This window comes from Triplophysa rosa, linkage group LG3, assembly GCF_024868665.1.
Source record: "Triplophysa rosa linkage group LG3, Trosa_1v2, whole genome shotgun sequence".
NCBI classification, from domain to species: domain Eukaryota; kingdom Metazoa; phylum Chordata; class Actinopteri; order Cypriniformes; family Nemacheilidae; genus Triplophysa; species Triplophysa rosa.
In genome coordinates this window covers 12,247,211-12,272,478 of record NC_079892.1, presented here as the reverse complement: position 1 = coordinate 12,272,478, position 25,268 = coordinate 12,247,211, and the positions used below count along the sequence as shown (strand labels likewise).

Sequence of the window (25,268 nt, the reverse complement as noted above, 5' to 3'; positions counted from 1 at the left end):
CATAACTGGGATTGTGTAACTGTTTTACATTTTTAACGGAGTTGTTATTTTAATCAAAGACCCTTATGGTAATGGACTACAACTCCCATATGACACGTGCGCTTTCTCCGTATCCAGGAAGTAAGCGTGCCGTTGCTATGCAAACTTCAACTGCGGTGTATTTTGGCAGAAAAGACATGCTCGCACACAATAAGATTGTCTAAGGTCATCAAAGGTATGATATTTTATATCTAATTAGAAGAAATTGTCGTAGGATACAGTGCAAATATGTAGTTTGACATTTTGCGCATAATTGCGTTAAAATTGATATGAAACTGCTTAGCCTTTTTCAAGGCTGTTGTGGACAATTTGATGTGAAACATGGCACGCACGATGTTTCTTTCAGACATAATAAAAGTGACACATTATGAGTGAAACCTCCATTAAGAAGAGGCCAGGCACAGCTCGCTCTATTGTGACTGAATTTAAAGGATCTGTTGTGATAAACCCAACTCCTGTTGAACCTGAGGACTCTGACCACATAACAACAGCAAAGTTGGTAGGATCTCCGAGTTGAGATTAAACATCGAAAGCTTCCATTGAATGTGTGTTGTAAATGTTAAAATGAACCCATTTCATATGAAAAGAACAAGGAGTAGCCTATTGTTTTTCAGAAAATTCTGTCAGGATCAGACAACCTAGAGGAAGTGACCTCACTGGAGATGTGTGTTGACACCCGACAAAACAGTCTGAATGACATCGGTAAGATTGTGTTCTCATTCTTTTTACCCCTTTTATTAAATCATATTTTAAAGGGATACTCCACCCAAAAATAAAAATTCCGTCTTCATTTACTCACCCTCAAGTTGTTCCAAATCTGCATAAATTTCATTGTGCAGTTAAACACAAGGAAAGATATTTGGGATAATGTTAGCAACTGACATTTCTGGGACATCATTGACTACCATAGTAGACAGATTTATTGTATCTTTTTTTGTTGTTGTTGTTCTGTTAAACACAAAATAAGATATTTTGAAGAATTTAGGAAAGCAAACGGTTCTGGGGCACTTTTGAGTATTTTCTTTTTTCTTTTATGGTAGTCAATGATGTCCCAGAAATTGTTCTTTATCTGTGTAAAGTTATATTATATTGTATTACAACTTTGTTGCCATGACAACATTACACCGTCATTCTTGCCTACAGTAAAAACCCATTTACACCAAAAACAATAACTATAATGAAAACTAAATTAGCGTCCACACCAACAGACGATAAAATTATGTTTATTTCACATTCTAAATGCACTAGTCCCTAAAGTGATGGGTCACCCAAAAATAAATATTCTCTCCTCATCATTTATTCACCCTCTTGTCATTTAGAACCTATATATGACTCTTTCTTTGTGGAACACGAAAGAGGATATTTTGAGAAATGTATGAAAGTCAATGGGGTCCATTGTAGTTCGGTTACAAATGTTCTTTAAAATCTTCTTTTGTGTTCTGCAGGAGAAAGAAAGTCATACAGGTTTGAATGACATGAGGGTAAATGATGAATAAATGTTCATTTTTAGTTTAACTATTACTTCAAGACCTAGTTTTAACACAAAACCCCTTTTATATTTGTCTTTATTTTGTAAATACTTCCTGCCCCCTCTGATCTCATTCATTTGCACCTGTTGTCCTGTGACACAGGAAAGCCAAGATTGCGTAATAGGCATTGAAACTCAGCCAAACCACATAATCATCTTTGGTGACTCACGTATGCTCAGACTCACAAAAGTGATTTCAAGCGATTATGTGGACAAATGGATACCACTGAGAATAATGACATCACCATCTTTGACATCTTATAGGATCATATCCTGTGTTTCTTTTACCTCACAGGTGTACACCTGCCCAAGCTTAAAGAGCTGAAAATGAGCAACAGTTTGATCTTATCTGTGCGGTAAGACCTCCTTCTTATATGTAAGGATACTTTGTTACTTCCATGGAAGGACATTTAATTTCTGTTTCAAACCTTACTTTCCTTCTATTGAACACACAAGACTATGCTTTGACAAATGTATTGGAAAGAGAAAACACAAAAGCACAATAAGAAACATATTTCTGAAAAAAGATGGACTACACATGTTGGATTCCCGGCATAATTAATACAGATGTCTTAAAATTCCTCCGCACGTCTCAAAAGAGAGGAGACGAACAAGGTTACTCGGTGAGCTCAAGGCTCGCAGGGGACTTGAAAGATGTGAAAACATTTCCTGCTTTGGGATGCTGAGAGGCTGGAGAAAGTATTAGGATCCAGAGCACGGATAGGGAAAATGAATCAGGGAATGCTGCTGTAGGAGGGGTGGGGAATGATCACTTATTGTTCTCAGTATTTCCTCAGGGACCTCGGAACCAGCTTTTCCCACCTACAGGTCTTATGGTTGCCTCGCTGCGGTCTGACCGACTTGGAAGGAATCCCTTGTCTTTCTTCCTTGAAGGTATAAAAAGAGTTAAGAAGCTAATTATTTTCTTTCCGATAATTCAGAATTTATTAGTAGTTTTTGCTAATGTAAGCATCACTATTATTTTTACACTCCAGAAAACCTTATCACATAGCAGTTACAGGGGATTATATGGGAGGTTTGCCCAAAAATAACCATTCTTCCACAATTTATACATCATTTATAAATCCCATATAGGAATATACTATTAGTTAGTATATTTAGTTTTTAAGGTATGTATTCTAGATATTTATGTAGAACATTTATATTAATGTATGTACTGTAGAACACATATACAGTATATTCTATAGATTTTAACATGTAGAGTACATACATATTCTATAAGTGTGTGTTTTATATTTTTCCTCTATATATTTGTTTTCTATATTCTATATACATATATATTGTTCTTGTATGTTTTTCTATATGCTATATACATACTATGCACATTATATACAGTACATTATACATTATGCACCTGTATATATTTTATTACCCTGATTTCTGCGTTTTCTTGTAAAGCTGATTTGAAACAATGCAACACTGAAAATAGCGCTATGTAAATAAATCTGAATTGAATTATATGCATAAAACTGTAGCATCTATTAAATGCATAGTTAGCTTTATTATTCATAAACTGTGTTTTAAACAGGAACTTTATTTAGCATACAACAACGTATCAGAACTGGTCCAACTCAAAATCCTGGAACATCTGGAGCTCCTGGACCTGGAGGGAAATAATGTCAGCGATCTGTTCCAAGTGTGGCATTTGGGCTTTTGCGAAAAGCTTAGAACACTTTCCCTGGAAGGAAACCCTGTATGCTCCTGCCCTGGTCCAGGAGCTGTAGAGGTAATGTAGAGCTGAAAGACATAAACGAATGCTTTTCTAAGTAATCAAACTCATGGTTTACACATGGTGAACAATTGAAGATATCAAAATATAAAAAACTTTTCACTTTGCCGTCAATCAATCCAAATTTGTTGTTTTTTAGATGTGGCATTGCAACAAAGTTTGATACCACTAATTGTTTCAGAATGATTGTATCATTTGATTTGTGGAAAGCAAACAGCAGGTTATGGGCAAGAGAGATGATTTGTTTCTGCTCAATAAGGGTGAGTTTCACCCTGTGGTTGAGCGTTCTGAGCTGAATTCACTCTCTACAGACCAGACTAATGGTCCTGGCAGATAATGACAGCTCCATAAGCCATCAAATTGCAATTACTTATTTTTTGACTGCTTGATCTAACGCCGCCCTGGCCCATCCATTACATAAATGACACATTAATATGTATGATGTTAGAGACCAGAAATGGACTACAGATAAAAACGATGAATGTACACTAGAGCAGCATATTACCGCATTTTGATTATTGTGCCTTTTGCAATGAAACCAAACGTATTTACAGTAAAGGAATGGTTCCCAAAATTTTACATTTTAACCCAAAAATGTCAATTTTGACGTTATGTTAATGACGTTGCGTTACGTTAATGACGTCACATTACGTGAATGTCGGCACGTTACGTTAATGACATCACGTTACGCTAATGATGTCATGTAACCTTAACAACATTATGTTAATGATGTCACGTTACGTTAATGACATCATTTAATATTAATGACGTCACGTTACGTTAATGACGTTATGTTACATTAATGACGAACAATAACAACATTGTCACCGATACACCGTTTTGATCACTTTCTGTGGAAATAGATGCAAAACCTGTTTTTCTGGACCAATGAAGAGCTTACAAAAATAGATCTAACAGCGTTTCTAACGTATCGGCTCTGGTATTAAAAACACACAGCATGCTCATGCAGTGCACACGAGAGTTGAGAACGGTGCTTCATTTTAATCAGATTGCATTTCTTCTGCCTCTGATAGTTTTCGGGCAGCACTAGGAATTACAAAACTGGGCAAGCCTGCAGCGGGTAAACAAACTGCTTTGAATATCCATGAAGTGGGAAACTAAGGACGACCTCATTTGCTTTCCTTCTGTATCCGACTCACTTCCTGTACCTCAATACAGAGAAAATCAGGTCTTGGTACTTTCACAGTAACAACTGACCAATAGAGATATAACCTGTAGAATAAAATGGTAAAAAAAATGTACAAATTGGCTGTGTTCACACCAAGAATGAGAACTATGAAGATAGCTAGTATATATTACTATATATATATATACTAATATATATAACTATATTAGCGTCTACATCAAGGATGATGTTTATTGTAAGCAGTTTCACATTTTAACTACACAAATCTGAATGGACTTTGTCAAAGTTTTATCCATCATTAGCTGCAAAAAATGTAATTCCAACCAAACGTGATCCCACCCGTTCCTCTGTATCTTTATAGTTGGGGTGTGGACAGACTCAGGCAGACTACAGCTACAGGTCTGCAGTATACAAACTGATTCCACAGCTGAGATTCCTCGATGACGTGCCGGTCGAGGAGGACAAACCTGAATGCTGTAGAAGCACACCAACAGACTGGACACTTCTCAAAGAATCAATCAAAGACTGTTCCAACAATGACCGACTGGAATACACAGATACAGGTAAACATCAGGCTTGACCTTTGTGATCCAAACGAGAAGATTTATAACAGCTGGAGATATTGTAGTTATCCATTCTTATTCATCATGATGGCAATCGTGCTGAAGTAATCGTGTGACCTGCATGCTGTCATTTTTGCTCACAGAATTGTTTGAAGTAATCTAAATCTTAATCTATGAATAGCAGTGTATTAATCTGTATGAACATGATCTGGACCGCTTGGCTGGCGGATGATTTTGCCATCAGAGGACCGGCCTGTCGGTGTTTGTGGTGTCAGACCTGGTTCTGCCCAGGACCTTAGCCCAAGAATATCCTCCAGCAGTCTCTCTAGCCGTCCAGGCAGTGCCAGACCTCTCACTTCCAGCGCCGAGTCAAGACCGGGGTCGGATAACTCCGATCTAGCCACCCTGGAGCATGAGGTCAGCAAGCTAACAAATGGTAAGAGAAATGTCGGAAATTGTACCTGATGTTTCTTTTAAGCAGTTATTGCATGTCATGGGTTGGACATATTGTACTGAATGAAAGGGAATATTAAAGGGGTCATATGACACGGCTAAAACGAATATTATCGTTTGTTTTAGATGTAATGCAATCTGTATACACGTTTTAAGGTTCAAAAACGCTGTATTTTTCACTACCGTGCATGTTTGTATCTCCTCTTTGTCCCGCCTCTCTGAAACGTGCAGATTTTATACAAAGCTCATGGCTCTGAAAAGCGAGGTGTGCTATGATTGGCCAGTTAACCAGTGCGTAGTGATTGGTCGAATACTGCAAGCGTGTGACAGAAATGTAACGCCTCTTACTATATTTGGAACATCAGGTTCCAAAGCAGTTGTACTGACAGGTACGCCCACCTTACTTGCGTATACATTTGGGCAGTCTTAGTCAAATCATACCACGAACTGACGTAGATTTGTGGGGGTGTGGTTACACGAGGGGTTTCAGGCAGGTCTGGGTGAGCATTCGCTTTTAGATAGAATGCATCTTTTGTTCCCACACTTTCATTTAGCAATTTTACGTCTAGTACATGCACAGGCAACTTATAACACACCAAAGACACAGAAAAACACGTATGACCCCTTTAATATTGATATTCAGTGTTGTGAAATGCATGAGCATGTCAACTCTGAAGGTTCACAAGACAAATTATTTGCAAAAATAAATTATTTACATAATTACATAATTATTTTGAATTGAAATTTGTGAAATTACGTCCACTCACATGGCATCAACACAGTCACAAGCCACCTTTGTGGTAGCTGCAATGTTATGATCACGTGTCAATATGTTTTTGGGGGGAGCACAATAACGTTTAAATTGCTGCTTCAATGCTTGATAAGCAATGGAGACAGAGCATTTTTGTAATCCACATAGATTTTAATTGACATTACAAACATCACTTGCACGATTATGTAGTCTTGCCCTTCCCAACATGGCGGCGTCATGTGACATGCGAATCTGTAGCAGGAAGATATGTTTTTTCTCTTTGGACTGTGAAGGGTTTTGAGTAGAAGATGTAGAAGCTAAACACACAGTATCAGCCGAAACTAAAGCCCTGATGGTTTAGGGAATGAGGTGGGAATTTCAAAATGAGTACAGTAGGGGGTGCTACTGCAATGTTTTAGTTTGTGAGCTGTGCTTGAAAAAGTGACATATTTACATGTACATTTAGTCATTAAGCAGACGCTTTTCTCCAAAGCGACTTACAAATGAGGTAAACAATGGAAGCAATTGGAACAACATAAGGACAACAAAAAGCATAAGTGCAATAAAAGTTGTGACATGTTTCTAACATGTGAAATGTTTCCACAGGTTTTGGCAGTGTTCTCTGCGGGAATCCACTACAGGCTGCTCGTGCAAGGAGACAGAAAAAAACGGTCAACTTAATAATACAGATCCCACCCTCAACACCAATTAATGATATTATTTAAAGATATTAATGAATTCCTTAAAGGAATAATTCTCCCCAAAATGGAATGCTAGCTTGATCTACTAAACTATGTTACACAAAAGTGAGATTAAAGGGACAGTTCACCCAAAAATGAAAATTCTGTCATGAATTACTCCCTCTCTAGTTGTTCGAAATCGGTATAAATTTCTTTGTTTGGTCGAACACAGAGAAAGATATTTGGATGAATGCTTGTAACCAAACAGTACTTGGACCCCATTGACTACCATAGTAGGAAAAATGACAATAGTCAAAGGTGTCATGTTTATAAGTTTCTTACCTTTCACATGTCCAGGTTCAAAACTCTCATTCTCAAACCCGACCCAGCACGCGGCTCAGTAGTTACATTCCTGAACACTCGTATGACAATGAACAGCCAAGCGGTCAGGACCGCATTGATGTTTATGCAGAGCTCAGAAGCTGGAGGATCGAACATAACAAGTATTGATCTTTTATCAAACCACTCGCACACTTTCTATTAGTCATTTGCGTACTACTGTTGTTGTAAACTGTTTGTCTTTTGGCCCCTGACAGACGTCTTTCATCTATCGAGAAGGACCGGCAGCCCCAGGTTATGAAACACTCGCACTGTGGTGATGGAAATGAAGATGATGAAGGCGGTCACAATCATAGTTTTATGAGTGATGACATCACTAGGAATGAAGAGGATGAACGGACTGTCTGCAGGAATACAACGTTTGTTCCGTCTCTCTCACCAGGTTATCTTTCTCTTACACAACTATGAAAAACGATACAATTTCATCTTATATTTGGAAACAAATATGCATTTGAAGCGACCCTTGGTATGTATTTCATCCGTCTCGTTTCAGATGTGTTTCAACACGGCACAGAATCTCAGGAGGTATTCAGGCTCTCATCATCAGACATGTCTCCTTCACCCCCACTGAACGCAGTGGCTCCCCATGCTGGCCGGAGGACAACACCGAGTCGCGCTAGGAGACTCAAACCTCATAATGGTGAAATCTGCATTTCGAGGCCGTCAGAGGACAACCTGATGTCTAATCTCGAAGCCTTAAAAACAAACTCATCCTTGGATCCCCAGAGTACCACTGTGAAAACGGTGTCGCCTCAAATTCTTAAAAAAACACGGAGACCATCCACTAGTCTTGGGGTCTCACCTCTACGAGCACAATGGTATGTTTTTATTTCTATATTTAAAGGGGTAGTTCACCTAAAATGGAAACTTCTATTATCATTTATTCACCCTCATGTCATACAAAGCCTTTAGGACTTTCTTTCTTCTGCAGAAGACAGAAGAAGATATTTTGAAGGATGTTGGTAACCAAACAACATTGGACCCTATTGACTTCCATTGTATAAACACAAAACGCTAAGACATTTCTCAAAATATCTTCTTTTGTGTTCTACATAAGAAAGAGTCATATACAGATTTGGAATGACATGAGGGTGAATGTTTTTGGGTGAACTATCCCTTTAACAAGACATGCATGTTTGAATGAGAAATCGCATTTCAAATTGCATTTCTGACTACAGCATCAGCTAATAAATATGTTTTATGTTATATAGGTCAGAATCTACTGGGAATCATCAACAACTAGATAACTGGCATAAACCAATCATACGTTCTAACACATCGGATCAACTTACCCCCACACGTCCACGAACAGCCAGAGCTGCACTGCAGAGGTTACCGAACCGGACCCTCCTGCCTGACAGAGGAAATGGATTCCTGGAATAATGGATTGTAAAACAGACACCGTTATGCATGCAGGCCTACAGCAGCTCAGAAATGTTGAACTTTGTTGGGAGTTAAAGGAAAGTCTTTGTTAAAAAGTAACCATGTTCTCTTAAACCGTCTGTCCATTTGGAATGCATTGACAGCAAAGCTGGAATTAAATTAGTTCATTTTGCAAAAAAGTACATTGTTTACAAGGGACGCATTTATTGTACTTTTATACAACCTTTTACTTTTTAATATTCTAGGTGAACAGAAATAAGTAATGGTGTGAGGTCCTATATACACCATATAACACTGGATGGCGTTTGGATGAAGTCACTTACATTGATCGATCACTAGGGGGCGCCATGCCCATTTTGCAAGTTTTTGCTTACAGCTGTTTTTTGCAGACGTGTTTTTCTATGCATAACACAAACACTAATACAAAGAAACAGGTTATTGCACAGTATACATGTGTAGTTAAAAATACCCCGCCCCCTAAAAAATATATATATTATATGATTTTTTTAACCCTCATGTTGTTGAAAACCTGTATATGACTTTTTTTCTGTGGAACACAAAAGAAATGTCTCTGCGGCTTTGTGTTCATAAATGTTTGGCTTTGTGTTTATAATAAATGTTGTTTGGTTACCAGCATTCTTCAAAATATCTTCATTTGTGTTCTGCAGAAGAAAGTCATACGTGTTTGGAGTGACATGAGTAAATAATGAAAGAATTTTAATTTAATCTGTGAACTAGTTTTATGGCACTATATTTGATGTGATGTTGATGTCAATGTTCTCCTCCCGTTGATCTCCTGCAGCAAGCTATCCTCTCCGTCAGATTTTTCGACATGTCTGGTCTTGCTGGTAAAGCGTGCAGCCACAGGTGCAAGACTGTTATTCCACGTGTCACTGAAATATTTCCACCTATGACATCTCAGATAACAGCAATTTGTGCTGCAGATCATCATCCTGACCGTGATGAACCCCCCTGCCTCCAGTTTTTTATTTTATTAATACGTTTACAGTTTCTGAAAGGCATACTAAATCATGTAGAGCTTTAACAATCCTCTTTAATAGTTCAAGATTTGTTTGTGGGCCTTACCGTTTTTCGTCTTACTGTTTACATGCTTCCGGAACATCTAAGAGCAAACAACCACATCGAGACATTAGTCAATAAAAGCAAGTGTTCATATTGTTTTGTTTTAGGGTGAAAATGACACTTTTGCAGGATAAAAATGACAGTCTAGCATTTTGTGCATCATTACTATATTAAACGAACATTTTTTTGTATCACACTTTTTACATAATTTCAAAAAAATTCTTTACGATAAACTAAAGGCTCCTTGCGACGAAGTCTGTGATTGGTCGAACGAGTGCGACGTCAAGGTTCGATCCACTGAGCGTCGCGTTCACTTGCGTTGCGTCGCTCGTTTGGTGCGTGTTGAGATTTCTTTTACATTGAACGAAATGGAGAAAATACTGAAGAGTATGTGCTATAAAGTGCGGGGAAATGCAGCGCATTAGTGGTAAGTACAGTACTGATGCATCTTTAGTTGTTATAGTTTGAGAAATAGGTACATGAAGTTTGTACTGTTAAAATGACGCTGTATTTACATTACAAACACCTGTAACGTTACTAAACTACTAAGTGAAGAGAACTCACTTCACACTGACGTCAGCTGCTTCTTAGTAAATCATTTACCTAGAGACGTCACTATATTTGGTTGTTTGATGCAGTGATGCACACACTTTTAAACGTGGCTTGGTTGTGAACATGCTGTATAGATCGCGATAAAAAAATGAAAGATACAATTGTTTGGTATGCATTAAAGTAGCGTATGATTTCCGGTTTGTCTGTGTCATGTAACTAAGCAGTGACTAAAGCATCTGATGTCAAATGTCTGCTTTCTGTGCATACAGATAACCCATCACTGTCATAGAGCTGATGTGAGCAAATGATAACAGCGCATAGCTGCAGTTGTGATGTGATGCTTTGTGTCATGTCAGTTGTGCACCTTGTCTTCAAGTCAGTATTTACATGTGGCAGGTGATTGATGTAAAAAATATTTTAATAAATGCCTAATAGAGTCTCCTTCTTTTTCTTTTTTTGTCATCCCTTTAACCATTAACCATGGTTTTATCATAACCGTAACCATTTGTATGACCAAAGTTTTACTACAAAAATCATATCTGAACTACAGGTACTTTAGTGAGACAATGGTAAAGGTGTGGTTACTATGGCTGTGCCAGATGTTTATTGTTATATTATATTGTTATATTGCAGATAATTATGGTTACTATACTTAAACCATGGTTCATTTTCATAAGGGACTGGCACTTGCAGTATAAATTTATCATGGGTGAGAGACATCTGCGATAAGAGCGTTTTGTTTGTTCGTGCCACTAGGGGTCAGTATGCACTCCAAATCCAGCTAACACACTGTGCTGTCTTTGTCCAAATTTGAGTCGATTTTAGAGTCGTACAACACTTTAAATCGAGTTCAGAGTCGTACATTGCTTTGAGTCAGGCATTCGATGAAAACAAATTCACATACTTTGCACAGTATACGTGCAACATACTACAGAAATAGCAAGGATTTGCTGAGTATAAGCAGGGCCGGGTTGTGGGGCCCTAGGCAAGACCATGAAAATGTGCCCCACTGGTTTAAAAATGATCTAAGCACTGCAATTTTTCAAGTGAAAATAAAACAAACAAAAATGACAATTTATATATTTCCGTGTAGAAGTGTTTATTAAGTGCAACTTATTAAACAAAGCTGTTATAGTGCAACAACTGTATGTACAAATACAAATATATAAACACAGTTAAACAGATAAGTGAAGACAAGGAATTTAACCTTACTATAGTAAATTCTATAGAATTTTACCACAGTTCCTGTTATTCAATAAGGTCCCTGTGCATGTAGCGCTTATTTCCACCTGAATGCGTATGTGCGGTTGGTGTAATAGCAAAATCATTTTTTATTTTGTGGCCCCCACGTTGTTTTGGAGCCCCGGGCAATCGCCTGTTTTGCCTGTTGGCCCTGAGTATAAGTATGCTGAACGTAGCTTTATTTCTAAAATACTGTATGCTTACTGCACCTTTAAACAATTTATTATACTGTATTCCTTTGTAATGCCAATCATTAAATGATAACAATTTTAATGAAAAATTAATTGCGTACTCTTCTCCTACGTGATTTACTGAGTTCCTCATGTATAAAACTTTTCTGCCATAAAGGTTGACATGGGAATCTAATAGTGTCGGTCTCATCCTCCGGCAAAAGCTCATAGTGAGTCATCTGTCCAGCTGCTAGATGATAGACGAGAACAAAAAGGGCTTATCTACCAGCTGGAGATAGCACGTACTTCTTCAGGGGACCACTTCGCATTACACATGAGTTACTGTGCCTTTTGAGTGCACTCTGCTGTTCCCGTGAGAGAGGTATGTTGGGAATTGCCCTTCACAAATCTTAGATTTTTGGATTACTGGGTACTGGTTGAACTGACAGTTCAGTCAGTTGAGTGGAAATAAATGACTGCCCTATTCCAAAATAAAGTGATATCACTTCCTTATCAAATCATTCCTACTATTTTTAGGAGATATCTTTAGACAAAACGGTTCCTGTTAAAAAACTTGGTCACCCAAAAATGAATATTCTGTTTTTATTTTTGCCCTTCATCCTCATATCATTAAACCAGGGCTCTACAGTAACTTATTTTTTTAGGGGCACTTGTGCTCCTTAATTAAATAATTTAGGAGCACAGACAATTGAAGTTTTTAAAAAAAGAAACATTAATTTGTCACCGTATAACATGCACAAAGTATGGGAAAGCATGATAAACTACGCTTATTGCTTATTATTGATTGTACCAAGGGGGCTGTTGAATGCTTCATTGTGATTGGCTGGCGAACAGTCTAAGGGTGTGCATTGTTTTTCAGGAAGCGCACACCTACAAAGTAGTTCCAGATCTGTCAACCACATTACAGTTTCATTTCACTGCGCCAAGTTTATCTGAATAACCTTATTATACTGTAGCCTACTGTCCACCACAGAATACAGACAAACAGAAAGTCGCAGGGAATCATTAAAATATACTAATAAACTAATATACTAAATCATATTAAATATACATATGCCTAATTAATAACATTTGATTCGAGATTTACAAACGATGACATCCGTTTGCACATTACTAACTTTGTGTCTTGCCTTTGTGACAGCCAGCTCTAAACAAAAGAGGAAGATCAGACGCAGCCAATTCTCAACCAAACAGTGGCGTAACTTTGTTTTGAAAAGTGGTGGGGACAAAGACGACAAAAACAATACTTTAATAAATTGTTTCTGTAATAACTCGTTGGGAATATTTATCATATATAGTGGGCAGTTGGTCCATATTGGCTCTCACAGTATGTGGTTCCCAAACTGTCATTTGGGGAAGGTCACTTGGCTGTTGCGGTGCATTACACTTAAAAAACGTTTATTCCTATGACAAAAAAGTCACTTGTTCATTGGTTTACGCGTTTTTGTGCTTGGACACTGGATGCACAAGCAAGCGCCGCGAGCGCGGATGATGCACGCATATCATACTGGCCGCTTTTCTGAAGTCGCGGCTCTCTGTCTTCCACAAATATAATTTACGAGTGTGAGCAACGGGAGATGGTGAGAAAGCAGCGCTTCCTGCGTTCTCCAAGAGTTTTAGATGTTAATGCGATGGTTCAAAGCATCGCCACACAGAATCATTTATCCTGCGTCCAACTTGTGTCAGTTATGCCAGACACACACCTGATGAAACACGCACAGTCAGGTACAGACTAACATCACCTCAGAACCGAAAGTGAAAAGCAAAGCTCTAAATGGCATGTAAGCATATTTTCCTTTCTCATAACAGCAAACGCCGCTCAGTTGAGTAGCATGAAAAGCAGCCAATCGCAGTGCATGTCACGTAATATATATGGAGGCACATTTGGGAATCATATTTTTTTTAATTGTATTTAAATGGGTTATGAGTTTAGATCGGGCCAGTCGCACCAGTGCACCTAAATATTTTTTCACGGTCGCACAGACTAATTTCCGGTCGCACATGCAACTGAAATGGTCGCAGTGTAGTGCCCTGTAAACCCAACCAAATCTTGCTCATACAATGAGGGTGGATAGGGACTGGGGCTTAAAAAAGGACATAAAGCAACGCAAGTAGGCTATGGCATAAAAATGTCCAAATGACAAGTGCACTGCAGAAGACTTCATATGGACTATTTATATTGTGCCTTTATGGTGCTTTTTTTTGTTCTTTTTGAGTTCTTTTTGAAACCCAAAAGGCACCAGCCTCCATTCACTATTGTTTAGAAAAGAGCTGTACATTAGACAGCATAAAAAAGATCTTTCATGTTTTATGAAAAAAAATATTTGAAGTTTGAAAGGACGCGGAGGTGAGCAAACAGTGACAGATTTCGTTTTTGAGTGATCTTTTCATTTAAACAGTTGCTCTGTTCTCTTTATGCAGATCTGTTCGGTATAAATCAATATTATCTGCCTGAATCTATCCGCCCTGCTTGAAATCTTCAAGGTTGCACGTTTTGTTTCTGGCTTATCAGCATTCCTGTCACAAACAGATCAATCAAAGAAAAATTGATCGGTTGACCCTTTAAATCACAACCCTTGTGAAATAACAGTATGACATCATTTAAACAATAGAATAAAATCAGAATGATGTTTATTATTACATTTTAAGTGCTTTTTTATTACAAATTACAAAAAACAGAATCGTAGTAACTTCTAAAGAGCGTTGGACTTGGTCTCAAGAAAAAGTTGGTGCCTCACCGCGGTGGGACAGCTCACAGCCTGATTCTTTTGTGACACTCTGAAGAGCCCCCATTCCACCCCCAAACGCCCGACAACTCTTACCCACCCCAATCCCACTCATCATTTCTTGTGTTGCTCAAACACTGGTCATGTGACTCCTGTCCCAGCACAATTGCACTGCTCTGCCATTGGTCAGTTTCTTTGAAAGCGCATCGGTCTCCCGGGCAACGGAATGGCGGCACCACTTCAGATTGTCTGCCCGGCCCCTACTGATATTTCACACGCACTCTCACATATTAAATCAGATGCCATCCAGAAACCTCAACTGCTTCTTGCTCTCAACCTTGTGAGTCTTGCGCTTTGTAGGTGCTTTGTAGGTGAGTAACCTGGTTTGTCATGGCTTGTTTTTAGCATAAATGCTTTTCTGGTGAGTTGGTTGAAAAAACGTTGATGTTGATATGTAAAAAGATGGTGAAAGTACAAGATGAAAAACATGCACTGTAAAAAAATTCAGTAAAAAAACAGTTTGTGTGACAAAAATATACCGTAAAATAAAAAAAAAATTCCTTTAAATTTACTGTATATATGGATATATAATAAATTGTTTTCCCCCTTTTCTTGTAAATTTTCTGTCTTTTTCTGTAATTTTACATGTTTTGACCATATTTCAAAAATACATAAAGAAAATTCGTAAAAGAAAAACTGAATTCTGTAAAATTATGTTTTTTTTACAGTGTATGTAACTATACTTAGACCCAATTCTACCCAACTAAGATGTATTTCATCCTTTAAAAGCTTTTCTAATTATCTAACCGCTTAAGGGTGCTTGGTCATGACAATTGGGAACACATTTTTGTGTTACCATGGTAACATGAGTAGTAAATATTCTTGAGGAGGAACAGGTGATTCCTCGTGTTTATTATAAAGAAAAGCAGCCCAAGCACACTATTTGAGTAGAACATAGTAGTATGTTAGGTTAAAAAGTTTAGATTGGAAAAGAAAATATTTCTAATTAAAAGTTTGTTTGGTTTCAAAAGATCGAACAAAGGATATTTATATTTTATGTGTTTGACAGATGCTTTTATCCGAAGTAACTTATTATACTGTAAAATATATGAATCATAGCGTTAGATAATGACCTTCTTGGTAACATTGTCCTTTGACCCATATGTTTGTTGACCTGTGACATACTAACAACTACCCTGAAAATAGTTTACACGGGTGTTGTTAAACAAGTAGGTTACAGTTTAACCACAAGGAACAACTTTCTTGGTTTGTGTAGCACTAGACAAGAACTCACCAGCTTAGATTTCTCTGGTGGTTTTTGTTATTCAACTTTCCAAATCTGCAGGGTTTTGCAGGGACGGAGGCGGCCGCCTCCGTCAAATGTCGTGCCACTTAAAGCTGCGTTCCCACCAAATGCAAATGAAGCGTTAAGCGCAAGTGATTTACATGTTAAGTCAATGCAAAGACGCGATAGGACATCCTGCGGCGCGATTCGCGCGAATGAGGCGCCGCGAATGACGCCGCACGAATTTAACGTTTCGGGCGCTTGACACGCGAGTTGAAAAATCTGAACATTGGTGAAAATTCGCGCCGCGTTAACCAATCAGGAGCTTGCTCTAGTAGTGACGTGATTATGACGTAGCGAGCGGAGGCAGATATCCGAAACAAAAATGGAGGACAAAATCATCGTCGCTGTATGTGGATACCCGGAGCTGTACGATACATCTTACTTTTATCGAAACAGGAATAAAAAGGATCTTGCTTGGAAGAAAGTGAGTGAGGAGGTCGGACAATCAGGTAAATTGTAAAAAACGAACTTTACTAAATTTGAGCTATATATATATATACGAGACTGGAGCCGCCTGGCAGAAGCCCCTCCCATGACGGTAATTCGCGTCTGTTCTGAAGTGAATTTCACGCGCGAACGAAGCAAGTAAACTCAAAATGTTCAAGTGTCCCACTACACGCGAAGTCCCGTTTGGTGGGAACACTCACTCGCCAAAATTATGTCGGGTGTCTTCACAAGAAATGCTGCGTGCATTTATCAGACTGTCATTTGTAACTGCAGTTGCGGCATTACGCCAGTAGATGCGCTGTTTCGTTATCAGCACACTGAGGCGCTAAAAAGAGTTGCAGAACAAGAGCTAGCTGTGTTTGACGGCTGTTTGTTTTGCATCCAAGTACATTTCATTTCTTGAAATTTCTTAAATGAACATGACGTACATCATTGTAATGTCTTTAAATGTGCAGTTGGACCTTGAATCAGCGCGATAGAAATGTATATATACGTTTTTGTTTTTCTGGATTCTGTATTTTCCGTCTTTCAGTGTACAATAGTAAGTAATATATTTGACCACATGAAAAAATACTTCAGTAAACTATAGTATTCACTTATAAACTATATTAAAAAACCTACAGTGGATACTTTGAACCATCCAGGGGGAAAAGATCTGTAAAAATAGGGTATAATGTACGTAACTATGTTAATAAACCATTTTACCAGTACATTTTCTTTTTTTCCTTTTGTTTTCAAGTCTATTTAAATTTAAATACTGTTTTTAACCAAGTAATATTTTTTTTAAGTATTTTTATAATTTTACTAGCACATTAACTTCAATTTACTAAAGTAAATAATATACTAAGTGGTCGAATTATAAAAAACGTGGAAAAATGTGTGTTATAACTTTTTCTAGTTAACCACACTTTTATTTTGACGTGTCACCGCAGATTATTTAAACCTAAATAATCGTAATAATTCTAACGTTATTCATAGCACAATTTGCATTTTGTTAGCTGTTCAGTGCTACTTTCTGGTTAAGAAGTAATACATTTCCAAGATTCAATATATATATGTATGTTTGTATATTTTTATACATATACAGTAAATATACACATCACAAACACATATATAAGCATACATTGAATAAAACATTTTTAATGCCGTAAATACATACTGTATTTAAATGGTTCAGTACTGTGAATTGGTGAATTAATTTATGTAGTATAATGTTGTTAGTAGTTGTTTAAAGTATCCTGTAATTCCAGTTTATCCGATGCCTATGGGCAATGATTCCCTGTCTGGAATCCATCCAACATGTTCATTCACACAAACCGGTTTGTAATAATCTGTTCACTACAACCTACACCTGTCCAAAACACTAACAGTGCTTTATTCATAGAGAAGATGTGCTGGCTACATTTCAACAACATCTGTTGGATACGGTTTGAAACCTTTTGGGTTTTGGGATCTACACGTGTTTTTGAATCAAGGCTACTTTCTATTATTCTGATCAATTTGAAATGGAACAAGAATGTCATTCAGTATTTGCACTGTCGTCTGAAGCTCTTTGACGGGGTAGAATGATGAAAGTGAAGGTTTTGAAAGCATCTTTGTTCCTCGTGTTTGGATATCTGTCGGACGAGAGAGCTCGGAAGGGCGGGGAGGAGGGGTTCAGCCTTTGAAAGACGAGTTCAAATGCTCTTTGTTTCCCATGACCGATGACCCACGGGCACATGACAGGTGATTTTTCATACTTCACTTCCTGTGCCTTCAGAATGGCTTTTGTCAGAAAGAGTGACAATCGACCCGCCCAAAAAGCCCCCGTGAAGTTATTTTACCTCCCACTGTAGTTATGACCCTGAAGTTATAATTTTGCTGTTAGACTTTTACATCCCCACAGATAGTCAAGCAAACATACCTGTTTTTAATCATTTTAATGGTGAAAATGTAAATGTCATCTTTTTGATTAAATACTTTTTCACATATTTTTGCACTGTCTTATAAACTTACATGTACTCATAGCTTAGAGTAAATAAAATGTGTATAACTGAAGGCGATCTTCTTTCTACATAGTGATCATACATCATATTTACGCTTAGTATATTTCAAGTATAAAAATAATACCTAAATAGTACATAGTAGTATACATTAAGTGCAAAGATAATGTTTGAATAGTAAACTAAGGGCCAGATTTACTAACAGCTTGCAGCACCGCAAACGCCTCTTCGGTGTAAAAAAACTACTGTCAGTTTTTACCAAAGACACGTAGTGAAAATTGGCACTGAAAAGGCGTGGACACATGTTTTTGCGACTAACCTTATTGCATATACATTTGTTGGAGTTTCCTTTTCAGACGCAAACTTTATGGAAAGAGACTATTTAAACAAATCACGCAAAGCGATTTACTAAGGTGTGCATTCGTCATTGCACTGGTATTTGCGCCATTATTTAACGGCCAAAAAAATGCATGTCTTAAACCCTGCACAAAATTGCGCTCCTGTTGGTAGATTGCGTTGGTCATTATGGAACTGAGATATTGCGTCTGTGTTTTAACGTGCACCTTGTTAGTAAATGTTTTTAAATTGTGCTCTATCGCTATTTTGCCCTGTTTAGTAAATTTGGCCTTAAGTATGTTAAGTTTTCTTTAAAAAAACTTATAAGTATACCTGCAGTATAAAAATGACTAAGTGTATACTTCAAAGTTTCTACTAAAAGTTTGCAAAGTATTGAACTAGTAAACTAGTATACCAAAAAGTTCACTTATAGTTGCAGTACAAACGAAGAACATAGTTGTAAACTAACATACATAAGTTGTGCACTCAAAGTTTACTACTGTTACATGTTAAGTATACTTAAAGTAAACTTTTATAAAGTAAAAAAGTTGGCTAATTTAGTCCCAAGTAGTATCGAAAATAGTACACTTACAAGTATTCTACTGATATTGGGAGACATAATACATAAAGTATTGTTTAAAATATACTTGAACTGTACTAAAGTATACATTATAAAATTAACTTATTTTACTTATTTTTAGTCTACTTATTTTTCTAATAATAAAATGTACAAAAACATTATTTTTTTAAGATAGAAAAAAACGTAATATTTCACAGTATAGACCACTTTGCAAGATGTTTTATCTTTGAAATTAAACATGTAAATAAATTTTTAAGATATTATTTAACATTTTGTTTCAGTTATAAATGTTCTGTTGATTGTATTTTATTAAAATGTTTTTAAACGCAGTGTTAAAAAAACTAAAATACCTGGACCACCTTTGTTTATGTTCTCCAAAGTGGTCTATAATAAGCACATAGCAACCTGCTATAAACTCAATGCTTTCTTCTGGAACTTTACAACCTAAGCTTTACAACTTTTCAAATTTAACAAGTTCAGACTGTGGGATGTTTTCACAATAGAAAGAAATGCAAAAATACCAAAGCTATGACTATTCTTTATTCATAGTTCATGAATCTCTTTTATACTAACTGTGTCTGATTCACGGTTAGAAAGTGTCAGAATTCTCATCCGTTCAGAATGAATAGCCGTTGAGTCATTCTGTTTGGGAACTGATGGATGTTTGGAGTGATTATGTGTAACTCAGCTTTTTTTAGCTGCTGATTGTGTTTGTGTGGGTTTCTTTTTGTTTCTGCTTTGAGATCTTTGGCACATTCTTTTAAACTCTTCTATTTTTAATATTTTCTGCAACAGGGTGTGTTTATAAATAGATACATTGTCGTGCCTGAAACTCAAGCCACTTTGTTTTCTGCCTTTAGGAGAAAGGAGAACTCTTTCATTGTTGACATGAGATTCAATGTTGTGCTTTACTGAGTTATGAGAGTTTAACTGAAAAATGAGAAGTATAACTTGGACGACACACAAATCCAGTGAACGACAAAGAGCTCTGTCATCATGTGGTGGCCGTAATGACAGAGTAGAGCTATATTTAACCACAGTGCCTCATAACAACATTCAAGCATTACTACCTTGTTTTCTTCTGCTTTCACTTCATCCGGGAATATGTGGCAACACCTGACATTGAACCAACTTAAATTCTGTGTGTGTGTTAAAAGTTTTAAGATTCTGAGTATATCCCAAACCTGTTTAATAACATCTGATAAACATCTTAGAAAAGCAGTTTTACATGCATTCTAAATCATAAACAAGATGATATAACATCTGACAGGAGACATCTCAGAGACGTATTGCAGATGAGCAAATAATAAAAAAATACATCTTGAAGATGTAAATGCAGACATTAAATAGACGTCTCCCAGATGTATGTGTGTTATCAGGGATAGAGTCTGGTGTTAGCATGTTGCTATGCTAATACAACAATGGTCTGATTAGCACACAAAAATGTTGAAAAAAGTGTACTTTTATTTCAAAATATTTTAGTATAATTTTAGTAAACTTTCTTTCCTTCCTTCCATCCTGTTCCTCATTTATTCACTGTCATTGCAATGAATTATGGGATTGTTTTCTCCGCAAAAGATACAAAAGTCATGTTTAAGAAATGAAGATTTAGTGCTGCCCTAGAATTTTATCAAAACAACAGTTGTTATAAGTATTGCATTCATTGTGTCCTTCACAATAAAGGCAATCCCAGAATGCACTGCACGAAGCCCAAACTCTGATAGCACACATACATCTGGGAGACGTCTGTTTGATGTCTGCATTTACATCTGCAAGATGTATTTTTTATTGTTTGCTCATCTGCAATACGTCTCTGAGACATCTCCTGTCAGATAGACATCTAGAAAATGTCTGTAAGATGTTTATGATTTAAGAATGTGATCTTTAGCAGACGTTTTACAGTTATACCTGTGCTATCTGGGAAGTATTTAATTTTTATGCTTATAGAGTAGGGCTGTGCCGATAAACGATATCATATCGAATCGCGATAGAATGTTGTAATAAAGTTCAATAGAAGGGAAGGAAGGAGGCGGGAACCGGCGATCATTCACAAAACTTTAATCAAAATAAATAAACAATAATCCAGCAAATAAAAGGCCGGCAGCCACATCACGGTCGACTGCCGGCCACACGAACATAAACAAACTTAACTGTTTCTGGGCCCGGGTCCTCTCTCTCGATGGTCCGGTCGCTCGTCCTCTTATGCTCCCGAGCTCCCCCGTGAGGCATGCGGGGACCGGCGGTCGCACAGCTGACACTCGTTGCCACTTACGCCGCCGGCCCTGCCTTACCCGCCCCACGGCTCTCGCCCCGCCTTCCTCACTACAAATGTATTTCAAAAACGATGATAAGCTATTGGCATTTTGACTCGATATGGATTAATTTTACAGTCTAACAGAATGCAGAAATAAACGCAACAACAGTCAGTCAGCGTGCAGCTTTTATAATGCGCGTCAAAGTACAAAGTCCATTTCATACTGCACTTGGCAAAGAAAACTCGACATGAGGAGGAAAACATGACTGGAAGCGGAAACAAAGGTGAAACTAAGCTCGAGTTGTCATCACGCGGTTTATCAAGTGTCTTATTTTCTTTTCGCAATCGCCGGTTAAACAAAACAAATTTGAGGCTAAATTAGGTTCGTCCAGCAATGCAACCAGTTGTGATGTAACTTTTGTAAGCTGGAATGTTAAGTCACTAAATCATCCTGTTAAGCGTAAGAAGGTTTTTTCTCACCTGAAAACTCTTAATGTAGGGATAGCATTTCTTCAGGAAACACATCTGCGAAGTTCTGATCATTTCCGTATCGGGGGGGGGGGGTGGGCAGGCCAAGCTTATCACTCAAATTTCCCTTTTAAGTCCAGAGGAACAGCAATCCTTATTAATAAAAATGTCCCATTTGTTATGTCAAAAGTAGAAACAGATTCATCAGGGCGCTACATAATCGTAATAGGTAGGCTTTACAATACTCCTGTTATTCTTGCTAATGTTTATGCGCCACATTGGGATGAAAGCTCATTCTTCACTAACTTTTTTGCTCAGCTCCCAGATATGAATACACATTGTCTTATTCTTGGTGGTGACGTGAACTGTGTGTTATCTCCAACCCTAGACCGTAGCTCGCCTAAAACTGTTATCTCATCTAAATCAGCTCTGACAATACAGACATTTCTAAATACAAATGGGATGTCCGATGCATGGCGATTTCGGAATCCTACCTCTAGAAGTTATTCCTTTTTCTCTCCAGTCCATGGGACATATTCACGCATAGATTATTTCTTTATAGATGAAAGACTTCTTCCATTGATAAGCGAGTGTGAATATCAGGCAATAGTCATTTCAGATCATGCCCCACTACTATTGACTCTACCTATACCAACCTCTCATGCCAGTTATCGCCCTTGGCGTCTCTACTCGTTACTACTTTCTGATGAACAGTTTGTCAATTTCATCTCAACTGAAATCATTTTCTTTCTTGAAAAGAACCAGACCCCAGGTATGTCCCCCTCGGTAGTTTGGGAATCAATGAAGGCATATATCTGAGGGGACAGATTATATCGTATTGCGCAAGACTTAGGAAATGTCAAAATACAAGACTTAAAGAACTGATAAATGATATTTTACAGCTAGATATAATAATTGCAACTGCCCCTTCCGACAACTTAATTAAACGACGCTTAGTTCTTCAGACCGAGTTTAATCTCCTATCAACCAAGCATATAGAAAATCTTATTAATAAAACACAGAGTAGGACGTATGAGTTAGGAGAAAAAGCTGGGAAAATTCTCGCCCATCAACTCCGTCAAAAGAATGCGGATCGAATTATAGCGGCGATAAATGATGACCTGGGTACTAGGCACATAGATCACTCAGAAATCAATTCTTGTTTCTATAAGTTTTATTCAAAGCTGTACAACTCAGAATCCCTTGGAAAAGATTCTTTGCATGATCTTTTTTAAGAGATTAGACATTCCCACAATTAATAGAGATAGTGCAGTTGACTTAGAAGAACCATTTTCTACGGAAGAACTTGTAGAGGCAAATGATACAATGCAAAACGGAAAATCTCTGGGCCCTGATGGGTTCCCCAGTGATTTTTTAAAGAAATTCTCTAAACAACTTGCCCCTATTTTGTTATCCGTCTACGAGGAATCATTTGGTAATGGTTCTCTTCCTCTGACTATGCGCCAAGCAGTTATATCACTTATCCCTAAAAAAGATAAAAGCCCTCTAGAATGCAGCTCGTAACGCCCCATATCACTTCTAAATGTGGATAATAAAATCCTATCTAAAATGTTAGCTCGCCTTTAGAAGCTATTTTACCCTCAATTGTATCAGACGAGCAGACAGGCTTTATCAAAAATCGACATTCATTCTTCAACATACGACGCTTACGATTTAATATTCTTTATGATCCCACCCCACTCGAAGTCCCAGAAATACTAGTATCACTCGATGCTAAAAAAAACATTTGATAGAGTGGAGTGGGATTATCTCTTCTTTACTCTTAAACAATTTGGTTTTGGTTTCGAAATTTATTTCATGGGTGAGGATGCTTTACTCTTCGCCACTGGCGGCTGTTCAGACAAATGGTAACCTCTCCCCTTATTTACCACTATGTCGCGGTACCAGGCAGGGTTACCCTTTGTCACCCCTCTTATTTGCTATTGCGGCTGAACCTTTGGCAATCGCGTTGCGTGGAGAGGCGTGCATTGAGGGACTGCAGAGGGGTGGCTTAGAGCATAAGGTATCCCTATACGCTGATGACATACTTTTATACCTATCTAATCCCTTAAATAGCCTACCAAAAACACTTAGCCTGTTGGAGGATTTTGGTAAAATATCAGGTTATAAAGTTAATTTACAAAAAAGCGAGATTATGCCAGTGAATGCAACAGCCAAGCAGATGGCATTTAGTGCATTTCCCCTCAAGATAAGTACATATAAAATGAAATATCTGGGAATCTGGGTTACACATGAGTTTAAAAATCTCTTTAAAGTTAACTTCCCCCCGCTGCTACTTCGCTTGAAACAAGATTTGGAGCGTTGGAACTTGTTACCTTTGTCGTTGGGAGGAAGAATTAATACAATCAGAATGAATGTGCTACCTAAATTTTTATACGTATTCCAATGCATCCCTGTATTTATATCAAAATCATTTTTTACATCTATAGATAAGCTCATAACTGGATATATTTGGAACAAAAAAAAAACTTGTATACGAAAACAGATGTTACAGCGGCAATGTCAACATGGAGGGTTATCTCTCCCTAATTTCCAATTTTACTACTGGGCTGCTAATTTAAGGACCATATTATTTTGGAAAGAGCCCACAACCTCCGATCTTGCCCCCAAATGGTTGAAACTGGAGATTTCATCCTGTAGATCTGCCTCTTTGCATTCCCTAATCTGTTCAAAACACCCCTTACCTGAGCCTGTATCTAAATACACCTCAAATCTGGTGGTTAAGCATTCCTTTAAGATTTGGGCACAATTTAGGCGTTTTTTTCTCGCTCAAGGACCTTTCTGTACATGCTCCCATTACTAGAAATCACTTATTTACACCCTCAATTACAGATGAAGCTTTTGACGCATGGGTCAGAAGAGGGGTCAAGACCATAGGAGATATGTTTATTGATAATATATTTGTATCTTTTGACCAGCTAACAACGAGGTTTAATGTCCCTCGCTCCCACTTTTTCAGATTCTTACAATTTCGCAGTTTTATATTAACACATTGCGCTAATTTCCCACATCAACCACCTAGCTCTCTTCTGGACTCCGTCCTGTTGCTTAATCCTTGCTCCAAAGGCTCTATTGGAGCGGTCTATTCTTTATTAAATTCTTATAATCTGGAACCCTTGACCCAGTTAAGAAATCAGTGGGAGGAGGATCTGGAGATACAATTCTCAGATGGAACCTGGGAGAAAGCATTAAATAGAATACATTCTTCTTCAATTTGCTTACGTCATAGGGTACTCCAGTTTAAAGTAGTACATCGTCTCCACTGGTCTAAAACCAAACTTGTCAAGTTTCTACCTAATCTTGACCCTATGTGTGACCGGCGCGGGCAAGCACCGGCTACACTTT

At 37.7% G+C, this 25,268-nt stretch overlaps 2 protein-coding genes across 4 annotated transcripts in view; both read left to right on the top strand.

The window, feature by feature from the left end:
- The first annotated feature begins 127 nt into the window (after window positions 1-127).
- On the top strand, window positions 128-9,320 carry lrrc56 (leucine rich repeat containing 56). The gene is made up of 13 exons (XM_057329937.1): window positions 128-214; window positions 386-538; window positions 654-741; window positions 1,863-1,923; window positions 2,365-2,461; window positions 3,117-3,314; window positions 4,826-5,027; window positions 5,272-5,463; window positions 6,838-6,902; window positions 7,269-7,414; window positions 7,508-7,692; window positions 7,804-8,128; window positions 8,522-9,320. The coding sequence occupies exons 2-13, from the start codon at window positions 407-409 to the stop codon at window positions 8,691-8,693; spliced, it is 1,863 nt and encodes a 620-aa protein (XP_057185920.1). The 5' UTR covers window positions 128-214; window positions 386-406; the 3' UTR covers window positions 8,694-9,320.
- Window positions 9,321-10,101: 781 nt separating this feature from the next.
- Window positions 10,102-25,268, top strand: part of rassf7a (Ras association domain family member 7a) — a 41,212-nt gene continuing 26,045 nt past the window's right edge. Inside the window, exon 1 of one of the 3 annotated variants that reach the window (XM_057330316.1) lies at window positions 10,102-10,203. The gene's annotated coding sequence lies outside the window, so the exon portion shown is untranslated. Of the gene's footprint in view, window positions 10,204-14,740; window positions 14,859-25,268 lie in introns of those variants that run through there. The other 2 variants (XM_057330317.1, XM_057330320.1) reach the window with 2 other exon arrangements.

What these genes read in the sequence shown, in the direction of transcription:
- lrrc56 (XM_057329937.1), top strand. Translation starts at nt 407, where the DNA reads ATGAGTGAAACCTCCATTAAGAAGAGGCCAGGCACAGCTCGCTCTATT. An exon ending in CTTGTCTTTCTTCCTTGAAG is followed by an intron (nt 2,462 to 3,116) that starts GTATAAAAAGAG and finishes TGTTTTAAACAG; the next exon opens with GAACTTTATTTAGCATACAA. An exon ending in ACTGGAATACACAGATACAG is followed by an intron (nt 5,028 to 5,271) that starts GTAAACATCAGG and finishes TTTTGCCATCAG; the next exon opens with AGGACCGGCCTGTCGGTGTT.